The following is a 16,684-nucleotide window of genomic DNA, read 5'->3' on the forward strand; positions in this document are numbered from 1 at the left end:
CCAGTTTCATTTTCGACCCACCAAGAATTAACCCACGGCCGACCAGTGGATCTCGACCTACAATTTAGAAACTCTTGGTTATTGCATATTGACTCGGATTGTTAACATCAGAAACAAAATAGCTGCTTGAAGGCCGCAGTGGCGCCCAAGTACAAAATTAAATGTATGGCAAGGATCTCCGACAACCACCTACCTCACCCAACACCAGTGTCCAGTATCAAAAAACCCGCTAAGAATACTCCAAAAGTCCAAAATATTGGTTTTTATATATTTATGTACATAATATAAATATACTTAATTCTTAAATGTATAAATAATAGTTGATATTTGATAATGCTATTAGTTGTTACTGTTCTTACTAATTATTGTACTATTAATTATTATTATGAACTATTTCGTATATACGGTTCAACGATAACATTAAACATTGATTTAATACCATATATTATACTCTCAATGAGCAATATTACTTAATAATTTGGGATCCTATTCTTATAAAATTTTTTCTCCTGTGGGTCCACCCCCCAGCCAAATGTTTATATGTATGGCAGCCGCCATACATAAACATGGACTTAGGCGCCACTGTAATGAAGGGGTATCACAAACATCTATTTTTTATCATCAAATATACGCTGACAAAAGTTAACAAATTCAAAATTCTCGAGCATATTACACACTTGATTAGTATATTGGTTCCCTTTACTCTGCCTTTTTTGTTTTTATAATCAAATATTTGATTGACAAGTGGTATGCAAATATATGCAATAATCTTGTATTTTTCAATAACTTCAAAGACATCTCCGTATTTTCGATTTTGTTCATCTTGCCAAGGTAGATCTTGCTGGTAGGTACACGGAACGTGCAAATTCGCTAGGCTGCACGTAATATTGTCAGATAAATAAACGCCGTGCACCGGTCTCATTATAAGGTCACAAACTCATAAAACAATATAATAATATTATTTATAAGGACACGCACACTACACAAAAATGACCGATAAAAGTGCGTGGACCGGACTACGAGTTAGGCAAAAAAAAGAGTTTGTCGAAAACTGATTTTTAAATAATTGATTTTTTTTTCGCTCGATACTTTTAGAATTCTAATGTGGATTTTAAATTTTGATCTCTCAAATACACCAACTAGATTCACTTTCCCACCAAAAAAAGTACTGATATTGAAGATTGAATCATTATTATTTCTATTAGGTACTCTTATTGTATAAAAAGACTCACTAAAAAAAAAAACCAGAAAAGAACACACATCATTGTAAAATAAATACATTCTAAAATATTACATAATATGTTAGATAATTATGGACTATATAGGAGACTCGGTGACTGTAACTCGATTAGAGCCACTTGAACCGTGATTTTCCGCGGCTGATTTTTCCCCCAAGCCACCACTGTCTGTAAGTAAATTCCGAGGCGCAATTTCAATTAAAAAACTGTGGTTGCTGAAGTCTTTTATTTTTTTTCAGTTAGTAGAAGTAGCATGAATTATGAAGTGTTTATTTTAAATTATTTTAATCTTAAAAAACCAATAAAATATGTCGGACTTAAATACGTAATAATGTGACCAAGGTGTATGACGTATAAATCCACCTTGAATATGACGTTTTGTTATCTATCTCAGTGTGATACTGATAATAAGCGTTATCAATATTCAATTTTCGGAATTTTTTATTAGACATCAGACGGACGAAACATTAATTTGCATTTTGCAATGAGCAAAGTTAAAATTAATAATTATAAATGTAATACTTTAAAATGTTATTAAGTTTCACAATAGTTTGAGTATAAAGTCTATATATTTCACAAATATTATACTTACACACACGTAATGTTTTATTCTAATCTAATATTACTATGTTAAGTTCAATACATAAGTATTGATATTATAAATTAGATTTTTTGTTTATTATTTATTATAGGTACATATTTTATGATGTTTGTGATGCGGTATTGGCGTACCAGTATGTTTGGAGATAGTTTATTAAGAACAGTATGCCACAGCGTTCATCATTCTGGAGCTAGACAATTTTCAGAATCCTTAAATCAACAGAAAGTCAATATAAGATATAATAAATTCAAGGGCCATTCGTATGCAACTTATGACGCGTTCAAATGTTGGAACTGTCAAACAATATTAGACTCCAGACCTAGTCTGTTTTGTAAAAATTGTTCAATAATTCAGTCGTCTGAAGACCAGAATTTAAATTATTTTGAGCTGTTTAATATCAATGTTCAGTACGACATTGATACTGTACAGTTAACATCAAATTTTAGAAAACTACAAAACCTTATGCATCCAGACAGATTTTCCAACAAATCTGAAGTGAATTTTGTCTTACCAATGTATTTAGTTATAATCATGTTTTTAATGAATTGTGTTTTAGGAAGAACAATTACTATCTGAATCATTTTCTTCTCTATTAAACAAATCTTATATGACTCTATTGAATCCACTTCTAAGAGGCCTTTATATGTTAAACCTTGGTGGTTTGAGTATTGAAGAAGATTCCATAACAATGGATACCACTTTTTTATGCGAAATAATGGATTGGAATGAAAAAGTCGAACAAGTTGATTCAAAAGAATCTCTAGAACGTCTGAAGAAAGATATTGATGATATGTTGGTCATCTTATACACGTTAGTTAAATCATTTAATTAGGATTAATATTTTCAAGGAATATAATCAATATTTTTATGTTAATAGGGAACTATCAAAAGCTTTTAGAGAAAATAACCAAAATCAAGCAAAATTATTATTATCAAAAGCCAAGTTCTTTACAACATTGCTAGAAAAAATCAAAGATAGAGATGAATTATAAAAAAAATATTCAGTGTATTTTTCAAACTGCTAAAAATAGTTTCAAAAATATGTAAATTAGAACATTTCAGACATTAATATATATTATGTTGTAAAATATTTATTTAAAAAAAAAATACATTGAACATTATTAAAATATTTTTTGTGAAATAGATAAATTGAGGGTAGCTAGTTGATTGGTCCACTTATCTATGGCTGCATAACGGTTGGTTGCTGAATCAACTAGAGTTAAAGTTAACACTTGATTTGTCTGATCAATGCGGCCTTTAATGGTTCTACAATATAAATTATATTAAGCAAAAATAATATTTAAAAAAAGAGGTAAGCAATATTGTACTTACTCATCCAGAATACACGTAACTAAAAGATTTTCAACATCACTTTCTTCAATATTGAGTTCCGTTGCAATGTACGGTATATGAACACGAGTATAGGGTTTAATTAATTTTATCAATACTTGAGTGCGAATATTACTTAATAAGGCTGCAATATAAAATATGTAATTAAACATAATACACTTAATACAAGAACTTTTATCAGCTAATTGGCCAAGTTACCTTCAATGTGTTCCCTAATGAATGGATCATCCATTATGTTTTTACGATGATTTTTTAAGATAGTTTCAAATTCTTTAATGTCATCGTTCTGATAAGCTTGGACTAAGTTAGTCATTGCTAATATTTCTGGATCATTTTTGTAAGGTTTAGCCTCTTGAGAATCAAATGGGTTGATACCAGATTTCATCAACCTTAAATTTAGATAATTATAATTACTAGTAATAACTATTAATTAACATGGTTAATTTAAAACTATTACATGTTTGCCAAAACTAGGTATTTTAAGCATGTTGTACGACGAGGACTTCCAGATTCATCATAGTTTTTAAAAGCTTCAAAAAAATCAGTATGTGCTTTAGAAAAATGACCTTCTTCTAAGTGCATTTTACCACCACATTCTATAAAATATATAATGAGTTTATTAATCTGTAGTATAAATTCTAATTATTTAATATTTCATTCACCTCGAATAACGCCCATAATCAAAGGATGTGGAATAGCAGATTTAATATGGAGTGACTGTTCGTAAAGTTCTTTTAATTTCTTGTTGTTTTTTTGTGCTGTATACATTTGTATTTCTAAAGCATAAATTTCTAATAGTTGAGTACCTTTTTTAAGATCGTCTTCACCATTATCAGTCTGAAATTGTAAGCATACACAGTATATTAAGAGACACAAACACATTGACATAGCAAATCTTATAAACTTTTAATACTAAAAATGAATTTCTAGTTTTTAAAGTTTGAAAATTCATCAGAAAACTACTACTGCCAAAAAAACTGATCAAGAGTCATAAGAATTCAGACGCAACAAACACCTATTTAGGTAGACAACACTTACATTTTAAATACTATGCCTAACTTTTAAGACACAGAGGAGGGGTCAACAATTAACATTTTTGGAGTCACATGAGAAATTTGGTAGTTTTTGGGGACAATAAAAACTTAGCGTACAAATTTATCTAAATGAAGTAAAAACAAAATGAAAACCTTATTTGATTCCCCAAGAAAGTGAAAATTTAAAAAATAATATTTTTGGTTTGTGGCCCAATTGAAATATATTTATGGGCCACCCATTTGGTGAACTCTGCTCAAGAATTTGATGCAAAAGACAAATCAAAAATAGAAATACTCACTGCCACCTATAATTAAATATTCATAGTTAGAAATTACAGTTTGAAACATTTACAGATAAATTGCAGGTTATTTGTAATTATGGCAATAAATTCTATTTCTTTATGATTTTCTAATTGAACAGAAACAGCAGTGGCGGCTCGTGGTTTGAACGATGGGACGATCGCAACCCTACTAAAATTAATTAAATGTAGAAAATGAATTGTATATACTTAGTTCTAAATTTTAAAAAATATGTTTATTAAAAATGCAAATTTTTAAATAATAAAATAGTTATAAATTATAATACATTAATTTGTAGTGTGCGAACATTAAATTTGTTCCTCTCAGATACCAGGAGCAAATGGGTATCATGTACACACGAGCAGTGTTTGGACGACCGGCAGCGTCCGAGCAATATTCAGAATACGTATGTATAAACGAAGCGTTACAATTGTGTACCCGCGGGTACATTTAACCTGAGGTCTTCTGTACGGATATTGGACGACCGGCAGCATCGTTCATACAGTAAAATATTAATACATTGGGTTTAATATATTTTTTTCACACTATATTGGGTACTTTATTTTTAAAATTAACAGCGTTGTCGGTTGCTAACCACTATTATTATTACTTTAATATATATTTTCCACTACGACCTGCGACTAGTAGGATGTATATTGGTGTCATATACTCATACGTCTTAAAGTCGCAACCCCACCACCAGCACCCACAAGCCATCACTGCGAAACAGTATCCCATTGTTACTTAATACTATAAATTGTATTACAACAAAAATTACAAAATATACAAAGTCAATTAGTAGGTATATCTTACTTGACAAGAAGCATGCAACTGCTTCAGAATTTTTGTCAGTTTATTGTAATCGGCTAAATCAAAATACAATTTACCCAATTTTGTATTAGTTTTGAACCAAAGTCTATCATTCTTGGCATCTTTCAATGCATCTAAAGTTGTCTCATAGAAATTTTGCAATAAATCCATCTACATTAAACATACACAATGTTAAATATATTTTTAATAAGTGGTTAAACCATCTACCATCTATTATGTAATAAAACCTTACATTTTTTGAAGTTGAAATATAATCTAAAATTGAATTTATAGATTTTTCACTATGATTCCGAGTAACTGCAGTTTTTATGTATGTTAATAATTGCTTATAACGGTTCATCATTTCATCAAAGTTACTCTAAAAAATAAAAATAATAATAAAACAAAGTACAAATTAGGTACTTGCCATATATTTTTTTTTGATATAGTTAAAAGTAGTAATAGATTTAATTGTATTTATGTAATCTATACATATAGATACATTAAATATTTAATACGTGGTATAAAAAATAATTATAATCATGCACATTTATTTAAATTAAATATTCAGATAATATATTTGAATTTTAAACTCACAAGACGAAAATTAATTTTGATCATTTGTTTCAATGCTTTGAAACCCCATTCTCCTTTTTCACCAGCTTCAAGATCTAATACTTTTTGAAATGACACTAATGAAGCGTTAGGATCCTTTTCTTTTAGCGATTTTGAGTTATAATATTGATTTTCTAAATCAACATCGGGTTCAGAATTGCTATCTTCTGAGTATTCCTATTGAAAAAAATTAAGAATATAATTAATACATACATATGTATGTGAGTTAGTGTATTATACTTCAAACATATATTAATGGGAATTGAAGTTTTATAATGAAAAATTGAAAACAAAAGAGTGTACATCACATAGGTAGTCATGGTGTAAATTATACTTACAAGACCATAATCTTCGTCATCTTCACACATGTATACATCCTCGGTGTCGGACATTGTAAATTTAAAATTAAATTTAAATTTGAGTGTACGTCATAACAATTAACAATAACTGAAAACTGAACAGATATTACACTATAATACTGGTTAACTATTTAGTAATTTCCAATTTCTATGTACATGGTTCATACGAGTCATTCACGTTATCGCCATCGGGTTATGTTGTAAACATGAAAACTAGAGATAAGGAGAACAAACTCTGTTTGACAAAAACGTCCAGCGAAGAACCACACTGGTAGCATATTGTTCTATGCTGGTAGCACTTTGGTTGTTGCATTCGTGGTTGAAGATTAGTACCTCAGAATTTGCCGTGGTTACGTCTGGTTATTAAATGTCCTTCGCCGTTATCAATATTATTTATTTTCCGAAAATTTACTGTAAAATATAATCCAGAATCAAGTACACACTCCAGTATTTCTATATGGCAGTATTACTGCTGCAGTATCTTTGATAAGCTGAGTTACTGTTCTTTGATCAAAATTAATTTAACATTAAACCGATTATCCAATTTTGCTCTCAGTAGCATTCCAACATGGCTTTACCCCGTGTAATTAATGGGATGCTGCGAACCAAAGCTATTTATTCAGTGTCTAGCAGAAGTGTGGTATCACACGAACCCTGGAAGCCCGGTCCATATCCAAAAACTGAAGCAGAACGACTAGCTGCTGCTAAGAAGTACGGCCTATTACCAGAGGAGTATGCACCACACCCTGATGATGGTCTAGGTTTTGGTGACTACCCAAAGTTACCAGACATTGGCCAAGATTCCAAAAGTGAATATTATCCATGGGACTGCCCTGAACATAATAGAAACTTTGGTAAGCTTATAAAATAGTTGTTTACTTAACCTTGGTGTTATGAAATGATTTTAATGATTTTATTTATTTTCCTAGGTGAGATATTGCACGTTCATGCTGACATGTGGGGTTCAGACAAAGGTGACCCAAATTATAGAGAAAAAGCTAGATATCCTGACTGGCAGAGAGTATTGTCATTGTTCGCAGCAGTTTTTGGAATAAGTGGATTGATGATTTCTGGGGATTATTGGTGTAAACGATACAGACCGTATATGCCTAAACAATGGCCTCAAGAAGATGTGAAACATTTTACTTATTCAGATAAATATTTCTGAAAAGTTATTACAGCAAAGTTATATCTGTGTAGTAGCTGAAACTCTTTAAATATATTTTTAAGATTGTTGTACAATTTAAAGTTGAATAAAACATGTATGAAATAAATTTTGTGTGTAATAATAAAATACAACTACTTATTCAATTGGTAGAATTTAATAACTATACATTGAAAGAAAAATTATAATTTATTAATTGTTTCTACTTGTATGAAGAATGTAGGTGATGTGATTGTAATTTCTAATAATAAACTAAAAAAATGTTCAGATTTCTATTTAGTAATTTCTATTTTATGAGTTAGTTAATGTATTGGCAACTAGATTAAAACACCTAGATTAAAAACTGAATGATAACAAATTATAAAAAAAAAAATACATATCAATTAACATTTTATACTTAACAATGACATAGGTTAAGCCAGGGCCATTCTAGATGGTCTGGAAATGGGAAGTTGTCCATAGCCTAGAACCCATATTGCACCATGATGATAATTTTTTTGTATTAAAAATTCAATTGGTGTTACATTTTTATAATTAACCACCCAAATCTTGAACTATTAGACACCAAAAAATATTTGACTGTAACCGGTTTTCTTTTGAGATAAAGTTCTAGAAAAAATCATGGGATCGGTACAATTTCTATTGATAGAAAAATGTTTGTAATGAGGTTAAATTAAACCTCATTTTAATAATAACAATCACCTAATTTAACTACCGTTTAATGTTTTAATTAAATTATTTGTCAAAGAAAATCTTAGTAATGATGAATGAAAGGTGTGCAAGTAGGTACTACTCTGCTGTACAGTCTGTCAAGAGGGGTTACTGTAGTAATGGACCTGTTAAATTTGAATTCAATAATATAATGTACTCAAAAAATGATTCTAAGAGGAGATGGTCTATCAGCCTATATTACCAAGTATATTTTATGATATTATTCCTATTAAAGTAATTTATTTTACTAAAAGATATTAGGTTCAATTAATTATTGGCGAAAAATTGCATATACAGGGTGTCCCACGAGAATTTACCCATTGCGATATATAATGAGATGATAAATCATTAACCAGTTTTTTTTTTATTAGACGCACAGAGACAAAGACTACATGTGTCTTTTTTTTAAATTTTATTTAATTTTTTGGTAAACAAATAAAAAAATTATTTTTTCATTTTCATTTATAAAAAAATTCAAGAAATCAATTTTTGAATTTTGTAGAGTTTATTTTTCTAAAAATGTTGACGCTTCAACATTTTATTTCAATAGTTTCATGATTATTAATAATTTTTTAGTATTTAGGTAATACAGCAAAAAACTGGTTTTTGTCTGGGCGGCGAGTCTCCCTCTACGGCTAATGGATATATCGTCACGGGACACACTATTTTGCCATTCAATGTAATAAACTAATAACATACTTTTAAAGTTTCAAGTACCTACCCAAAATTTATATTTTTAAACTACAACCAAAATAACTAAAATTGTTTTTCTTTGTTTAATATTTAATTTTGTCCAAAGTTGGACTTAAAATACAAATAAAAAAAACTGGGTTTTTTGTTGGTTTCAGTACAAACTAATTTTGAGAAAATTTGTTTTAAATTTTCAATCCTTAGGTATACAAATTGAACATCTTATACATTTTTAACTAGGTGCAAAATAATTTGCAAATGTTTTATAGATTTTAATGAATTTTGTCATAAAAAGAATCATACATATTATGTATCTTATATATTTTTCAATAACTATTACTACAACAGTACAATTTAAGAGGGAACTTGTAATTTGTATTCAATTTTCAAGTCTTTTTTCAAACCAAAAATTTGATATCTAATTAGAAAAAGGGATTGGGCAGCCTGGATAAATTTTCACTCTCCCTTAGTTTACACTTTTAGTGAAGAGTACGGAACTATGGATTGAGAATTCATGGACGTAGAAACCAAAAAGTGATAATTATATTTCAAATGAGTGATTGTATATTTGTATATTACTGACGTCTGTGTTATAAGTATAGGTATTTTAAATTGGTTTGGTTACTTAATTAAGTGTAGTACATTAAGTATAGGTATTAGTAAGATAACTTTATTAGTCTTTAATCCATTGGCTAATGTCATTATAGAACATGACTTATACAACTATACTGCTTGGATAAGACATCTTGGATATAAATTTAAGTTATTGTTCAATAATTTTTAAAGGTTTTATATAGAAATACACAATATTTTTCTAACAGATTCATATAAATGTAGTAGTTACCATAAATTCAATGAGTTCATAATAAAGATTTGACTAAAAAAACAAAATAATATGAAAGCGTTAAAAATAGTATCCAAATTAATAGAAATTAACATTGAATAAGTTGACTTTGACAATAATTTAGTAGTTTTAAGATAATAATTTAATGATGCAAAATTAAATTTTTAAGTTACTAAAAGTAGGTACCTATTGAATTATAAAAGTAGCCCAAATAACAAGGTTTAATTATACTTATTATTGTATCTGCTTTATTTTGTATAAAAAAATGACGATTTAAGTTTAAATAATTAAAAAGATGCAAAGTTTTATAGTGCTAACATTAACTAGGCTTTATAATAAACATTGATCTAGGAGTCTATGACAAACATTTTTCGATTTGGTATATTTCATAAGTGGTAACAAGTGATATTACAAACTACAGTATAGATATTAAGTGATTACTGTTGAAAGGTTTATAGGAATACAATTAACAATTAAATAGATTAGGTATTCAATAATCTATACATTTAGTAGTAAATATGATTAAAATGTATAAATATATGTTCAAAATAAATTAGATATAAATAATAACACAGATTAAATAAAGATTTGAAGTTATACATAAAGTACCATAATATTGTGATAAAATAAAATGTGATGTTACATTTAATTTGTAATCCAGATTCAAAATATCAGATGTTTAACACATAAGTCATTTTATTATATACTAACTTTTTCCACAGTGTTCATAACACAAAATAAACAATATAAATAAAACATTATTTACTGACAAGATAATACTCATTTCTGGTGTAAATATGTAAGCAGAAATCTAAAGAAATAATATTAATAATAATATTTTGCATTTTTATTAACTTCATAATCTGGATCAAAAATGTAATGTAACACACAATAAATAATGTAAATAAGTCTAATACATTGCACAAAAAGAGGTAAAAATACTAAAAAATAATTAATCATGGTGAGTAACTTAGAGTTTCTAAATAAATTATATCATTTATATCATACTTCTTTGTCTGTTTCGTGAATTTGTATAAGAGATTCTGCTTGTTCGGCATCACTATCTCTAAGCCTGTAGATGAAATAATATAAATATAAATAATATATTTTTTTAGTAACATTTTCTGTTTAATTACCTAATTAAATTTTTTCTCTGGCAACGGCTTAAACAATTGTATTCATTTTGATTATAATTAAATCGGTGTGTTAACCAAATTAGAGAAAAATAAGAGACAGTTGTAGGAACTAAACCTAAATAAAATGATGGTAACAAAAATCGCTCATAATCAGACTTGTTTTGACTGGAGATGCCAGACAGCATTAAAGACATTGGAATTGTTAGTCCTATAGACATTGTTGCTATAATTGATGATGTCAGCAAACATCCCCTAACATAAAAATACAAATTAGAATTGTAAAATAAAGTAAGTGCTAAGTATAACAATTTATTTTACCATAGCCATATGACTTCAGGGAATGTTGCTTTTACAACTCCATTTATGAACAGTGATATTGCTTGTTGTTTGTTAGGCCATTCAAAAGTTTCAAGTTCGAAATAATGAAGAAAAATGAACAACGGCCAAAACATAAGAACATTAAATAGACCAACAAGCCCTAGAAATAAAATAACTCATTCAATAATATGTTTTATAATAATACACAATAGAAAAATCAATTGGTACATGAAAAAGTTACCAAAGTACAATATGATATCCAATTTGTCTTCGTGATCTACCCAAGATCGTAATGTAACAATATTCAATGCATAAAAAATAGCACTACATAAGGATAATGCAAATCCAACATTAATATCACTAAAACTAAAATGAGAATCAGGTAATGTAATTATAACCTGTAAATATAAAATTATTAATAACATCATTTTTAAAAAAAATCGTAAAAATACACACATTTATTTAAGTTTGTTTAAAATTTTGTTTTTTATAAGCATTCAAATTTTATTTTAAATTAATCGACAAGTATTCACTTTTATAAAAGTGAAAATTCAAATAATTCAACTAATAATACATAATATTTTGTATTTTGAACAAACTATTGTGGTTGTTTTTATTATTATTTAAAAATTAGTACACACATTTCCAGTTATGCTGAATAATACAGCTATTAATTTAGCGACCGTAAAACGATCTGTTGAAGGTGTAACAAAAAATAGAGATAGCAGAAGAGTGAAGAAGCTAGTTGTGGACAATACAACAGACACTAGGGTATGTTCCATGTAAACCATAGATACTTGATGTAATAAATTAGCAACACCCCACTGAAAAAAAAATGATCAAACAATATTATATTAACATAATTTGTAATAACTATTAATGCAGCAGCATATGTAGTATTCACAATTTTTTTTTTGAAGGGACAGAATATTTAATTTACATACAGCAATTAAAAAGCTAATGTGATTTAACTTAATATAATAATGTTAAATATCTATTACAATCTAAAAAATTGAATAACATAATGAATAAAAATACAATCTATAAGCATATATAATTTATAAAGGCATAAAATAATAGACTCAGTTTGTGTTATTTATTTTTTAAAGTTAAATGTAATTTAATAAAAATAAGATTACATTATGCACTGTGTTTCAAAAGTCTTCATCCGATTTCAAAAATTCATATTTAAATTAAAAATGAAGATATAAGGGTGAAATAAAGTAAAATATATTCTTAAAATAGTCAAGTTTTATTTACTTTGGTTACAAATGTTCAATATGACCCCCATCGGCCGCTCGACACACATCTACACGGTAATCAAATTCTTCCCAAACGTTACTGATCATATCTGGTGTCATGGCATTAACAGCATCTTTGATTCTGATTTTAAGCTCTTCCAAGTTTGTAGGTAATAGTGGTACATACACTTTATCTTTTATGTAGCCCCATAAAAAAATCACACACTGTGAGGTCAGGGGAACGTGGTGGCAAGGGATGAATTGCTTTCTGTTGCGGAGTCGCCATAACGAAACTAACTAACGATTCCTAGTTCACTAACCATTACGGTGCTAAATTTATCAACTAGAAAACTTAAAATAAACTTAATTATCTAATCTTTACATTAATACATTGGTCATTAACCTGCGATTAACCGTTGCCGAAATATATCAGTTCATAATCGGATGAAGACTTTTGAAACACTGTGTATGATCCTATATTAATACAAAAATAACACAAATTTGATCTTGAATTATTATTAAGACGTATGCTTGATAACAATATTCTAGTTGTATTATGTTTTAATCTAAGCACTTAAGAAATGTAGAGAGGTTAAATTAATTAACACTAATACAGTAGTACTGAAGTAAAAAAAATAAAAAATGTATAGAAATTCTTACAAGCGGAGCTACTGTGAAAGCTAGTTTTGCAGTTTGGTGTAGATTTAGTAATTGCCTTGACAAACGACAAATTTCTCGTGCTCTTAATGTAGCAGCATACGATAAACGGGCCATTAATGCTTCTGTAGCTTCTGTTTCAGACAAATGTCTAACCTGTAATAATTAATAAATACATTTTTATTTATTTATCTTTAGTAGAAATAAACAATCTATAGTCTCTACCCTTTATGCACAATAAGTTTATGTGGTAAGAATAATAACATAGATGTGAAATGTTGAATAAGAAGCCACCCATTGACGACACTTAGCTTGATTAATCATTTTATTTTTTTTGTTAATAAAAATAGATTTAATAATATATTTATAATTAAATAATAATAAATAATAGAACACATAAAATTAATTTCTTAAATATACCTATTGTGGACTAGAAATTAATTGTGGATATTAAATTATCAACAATAATAATAGTTAATATTTTGACAAAAAGCTTCTATATAACTTAAAATTGTATTGTCAGTTACACATGACATGTATGTATATTTTCAAAACAAATTATTCTAGGCAGTTAAATATATTAATTTAAGTGTAGTATACAAATATTATTGATAGTTATAAACTGTTACACTTGTTACTTGTACACATTTGATATAAATAATGTTTAAAAATTAGTCAACTATTCTTTTTTGTAGCTATTAAACTTAATATTACAGTCAATATTTCCAACACATTAGGTTTAAGAAGTTTTTTTATCAAAACACGTTTATTTAATTGTTTAACAACAATTGAATTACCTCAGCAACTTTGTTAAATCGAACAACTTTATTATTTGGTTTAGCAGATCCCGAATCATCACTTTCTGTACCAGAAGTCAAACTAGGATTTTTGATCGGAACATAACTTGCTGTGCTCTGCATAAAAATGTTTTATTGTTTATATTATATTGTGAGAAACAATTTGTGATTTTAATTCATAATACATGAGTAAGGTCAAATATTCGTAATAAATTTTAGAATTTCTAATAACATAAGTAGAAACAATATTATTAATATAAGTCAAATAGTAATTATAAAAGCATAACTATCTCAGTTAATGATTATGCATAATGAGTCTTAATAAATAGATTGATTAAAAAGAAAAATATAAATTAAAAAAGCAAAGCGAAAACAGAATTATTCAGTTCACAAATAGAATGTTAAAACAGGTTTAGATTCACGGATTCTTTTATTTTTACTGATGTACAAAATAATTTAAATTATCAATTAGAAATCTAGTATAGGTGGATTTCAAAATGTAATAAAAACATATTAAACATGCTGATACAATCATAGAAAAGTCAAATTTATAAAATCCAAATAAGCATCTAGAATCCAGCAGATACCATGGTATTGTTTGGCATATATAATGTAATAAAATAATATCTTAGTTAAAATGATAATTTTTACACTAGTTCCAATTATGCATTTATTATTATGCCATTGTACTTAATGATTTATTAGCAGACATTTTGTTGAAATTTTAGGTGAGCCATAAAGAAGCAAATATTAAAAACAAAAAAAGTTTTATTTGATAGTACAATATCCAAGCTATATAGTTATAGTACATCTTGTTGTAAATTGCACATATGTTACATACTTATTATTTATGTAATTGTGAATGTTGTATTTTGTATAAAACAACCAGAAATATCTTCAGGAAATTTTAACTTTTGAACAATACAAGATAAATTAAAAAAATACTTGAAAACTCGACAAAAATTAGTCTGTCAGTTGTTTTAATAATTTAATTAATTTAAATGAGGTAGTTTTAAAAGCTAAAATAAATTGTATGATTAATCAATTATTAATAAATATAATTCAAATATAGATTAATCTTGTGAACTTTAGATAAGATATGCTTTTTACTACTTTTATACTACTCTTTACTTAAGATATTTCTACATCAAATAATAGTAACTTAAATTCTTACTAATCTTTCAGTTTCATCAGTAAAAACATTATCATCTTCTTCATCATCATCATCATTTTCGATTGTATCAAAATTAACAAACTAAAACATAATATAATACTTTCACTAATAATATTAAGAATTTAGAACATTTACCTAAAATTACCATATAATTAGTTTGGTTTCCACAAGGCTTCCGTAGTTCTTTAAATATAATATATAGCAAAAAGTAGAGAGTAAATATTGATGCTTTGGTATAGGCAAAAAAGAATGGCTTTTTGTAATCGTCAGTTTTGTAAGGAATATACTGAAAAACAAAATACATTTACCTTAATTTCAATAATTAAAAATTGTGCAGATTTGTTGGTATGTTTATCTATATCTTATAATCATTTAAAATTAATTCCTAACTAAATTGAAGATGTGACAACACTAATTGAATTTGTTAGTTTTGATGAGAAGAAAAATGTTACTTGTAGATTTTATATTATATTTATACAACATACGTTAATGAATTTTGATGACATTATCCATATTATATCAGCCAACAGTAGTAACAACAAGCCAAAAGTCAGTCTTTGGGACAGATTGTGCATTTTTTGCAGGTAATTTTAAACCGTTATGGCAAGAATAAATCCATTAGACTACCTAACTTCCCAGAATTACACGGCCCAAGTAATACAAATACATAGAACTAGTTAAACTAGAATACACAATTATATTAGACGATCACATTTCTACAATGTTTTTAAATAAATATTTACATGCAAATAAATAAATAACAATTTACATATTTTTAATCTTTAGGCTTTTACCCCTTGCCCATACAAACTAATAAATATTAAGTTATCAATTTAATATCAAATATTTATGTTATCACTTATCAGTTATAATCACGGATTATATATAAATCACCGAATAGATAATACGGTGTGGTCTTTGCCTATCTTTTAGATTTTTGAGTCATAATTTGAAGGCATTTAGGGCGGGTATTGTCCGCCAGGGGCGCTGAAAAGGCCGATCTTTCAAAAAATATTTGTAGGGGTATACGCATAACTTTAAAAACAAATGTAGTTTGTAGTTAATAGTTATTGTAAAAGTTATTTTTATGAATTTTTTTTGGAGATGTTGTTATTATCATGCTCAACTCGTTGGTAGAAACATAATTTACCTATATTAATTAATTTTTTTATTTATAAACCTCGTTCCGATGCCTATCTCATCATGTAGTCATGTGTTATATACTTATATGTATACTCATGGGACGTCAGTATAAACTACAAAGAACCTTCACTCCAGCAGACTCTCTGAAATTATTCAACTCGGTACGCCAGAAAATCAGTGTTGGGAACGTTCACTAAAAAAAGAACCCTTTCAAGTTCACGTTCGTGTTTTTCATATGAACGAGTTTCACGTTCAAGCTCGTTGAAAAAATGAATGCGCTCACTTGGTAGTTAATTAATTTATTTTTTATTTTTTGTAATACGAATCATCATACTAAAAAAATATTATTGTACAATATAATAAATCAATATATTTTAAACATGTATATGAAATGGCAAATAAATTGAGTGTCTTAAGAATCGTTCAAATTCATTAAAATATAAACTGAGTTTATTTTCAAATTAATAAAAACTAGTGCCTTTCGCTAAATATGAACGTGCG

General features: G+C 27.5%; 4 protein-coding genes across 5 annotated transcripts; 2 read left to right on the forward strand and 2 right to left on the reverse strand.

The window, feature by feature from the left end:
- The first annotated feature begins 1,658 nt into the window (after nt 1-1,658).
- On the forward strand, nt 1,659-2,921 carry LOC111027837 (co-chaperone protein HscB homolog). The gene is made up of 4 exons (XM_022306290.1): nt 1,659-1,836; nt 1,931-2,334; nt 2,396-2,649; nt 2,717-2,921. Exons 2-4 carry the CDS (start codon nt 1,942-1,944, stop codon nt 2,829-2,831), a joined length of 762 nt encoding a protein of 253 aa, XP_022161982.1. The 5' UTR covers nt 1,659-1,836; nt 1,931-1,941; the 3' UTR covers nt 2,832-2,921.
- Nucleotides 2,911-6,517, reverse strand: LOC111027836 (COP9 signalosome complex subunit 2). The gene is made up of 9 exons (XM_022306289.1): nt 6,287-6,517; nt 5,931-6,125; nt 5,587-5,712; nt 5,337-5,504; nt 3,852-4,026; nt 3,647-3,785; nt 3,388-3,578; nt 3,172-3,313; nt 2,911-3,105 (listed from the first exon to the last, which is right to left on the reverse strand). The coding sequence occupies exons 1-9, from the start codon at nt 6,338-6,340 to the stop codon at nt 2,961-2,963; spliced, it is 1,335 nt and encodes a 444-aa protein (XP_022161981.1). The 5' UTR covers nt 6,341-6,517; the 3' UTR covers nt 2,911-2,960.
- Nucleotides 6,518-6,701: 184 nt separating this feature from the next.
- Nucleotides 6,702-7,747, forward strand: LOC111027838 (NADH dehydrogenase [ubiquinone] 1 beta subcomplex subunit 8, mitochondrial). The gene is made up of 2 exons (XM_022306292.1): nt 6,702-7,161; nt 7,237-7,747. Exons 1-2 carry the CDS (start codon nt 6,876-6,878, stop codon nt 7,473-7,475), a joined length of 525 nt encoding a protein of 174 aa, XP_022161984.1. The 5' UTR covers nt 6,702-6,875; the 3' UTR covers nt 7,476-7,747.
- A 2,548-nt stretch (nt 7,748-10,295) lies between these two features.
- On the reverse strand, nt 10,296-15,877 carry LOC111027884 (solute carrier family 35 member F5). Of its 2 annotated transcripts, XM_022306370.1 has the most exons (10): nt 15,526-15,876; nt 15,186-15,326; nt 15,041-15,121; nt 13,867-13,983; nt 13,073-13,225; nt 11,813-11,995; nt 11,413-11,569; nt 11,172-11,331; nt 10,854-11,105; nt 10,297-10,789 (listed from the first exon to the last, which is right to left on the reverse strand). In XM_022306370.1, exons 1-10 carry the CDS (start codon nt 15,613-15,615, stop codon nt 10,720-10,722), a joined length of 1,404 nt encoding a protein of 467 aa, XP_022162062.1. In that variant the 5' UTR covers nt 15,616-15,876; the 3' UTR covers nt 10,297-10,719. The 2 variants fall into 2 exon arrangements, with proteins under 2 accessions (XP_022162063.1, XP_022162062.1); XM_022306371.1 differs by lacking the exon at nt 11,813-11,995 and having other exon boundaries at nt 10,296-10,789; nt 15,526-15,877.
- Nucleotides 15,878-16,684: the final 807 nt, after the last annotated feature.

This window comes from Myzus persicae, unplaced genomic scaffold, assembly GCF_001856785.1.
Source record: "Myzus persicae strain clone G006 unplaced genomic scaffold, MPER_G0061.0, whole genome shotgun sequence".
Taxonomy (NCBI): Eukaryota; Metazoa; Arthropoda; class Insecta; order Hemiptera; family Aphididae; genus Myzus; species Myzus persicae.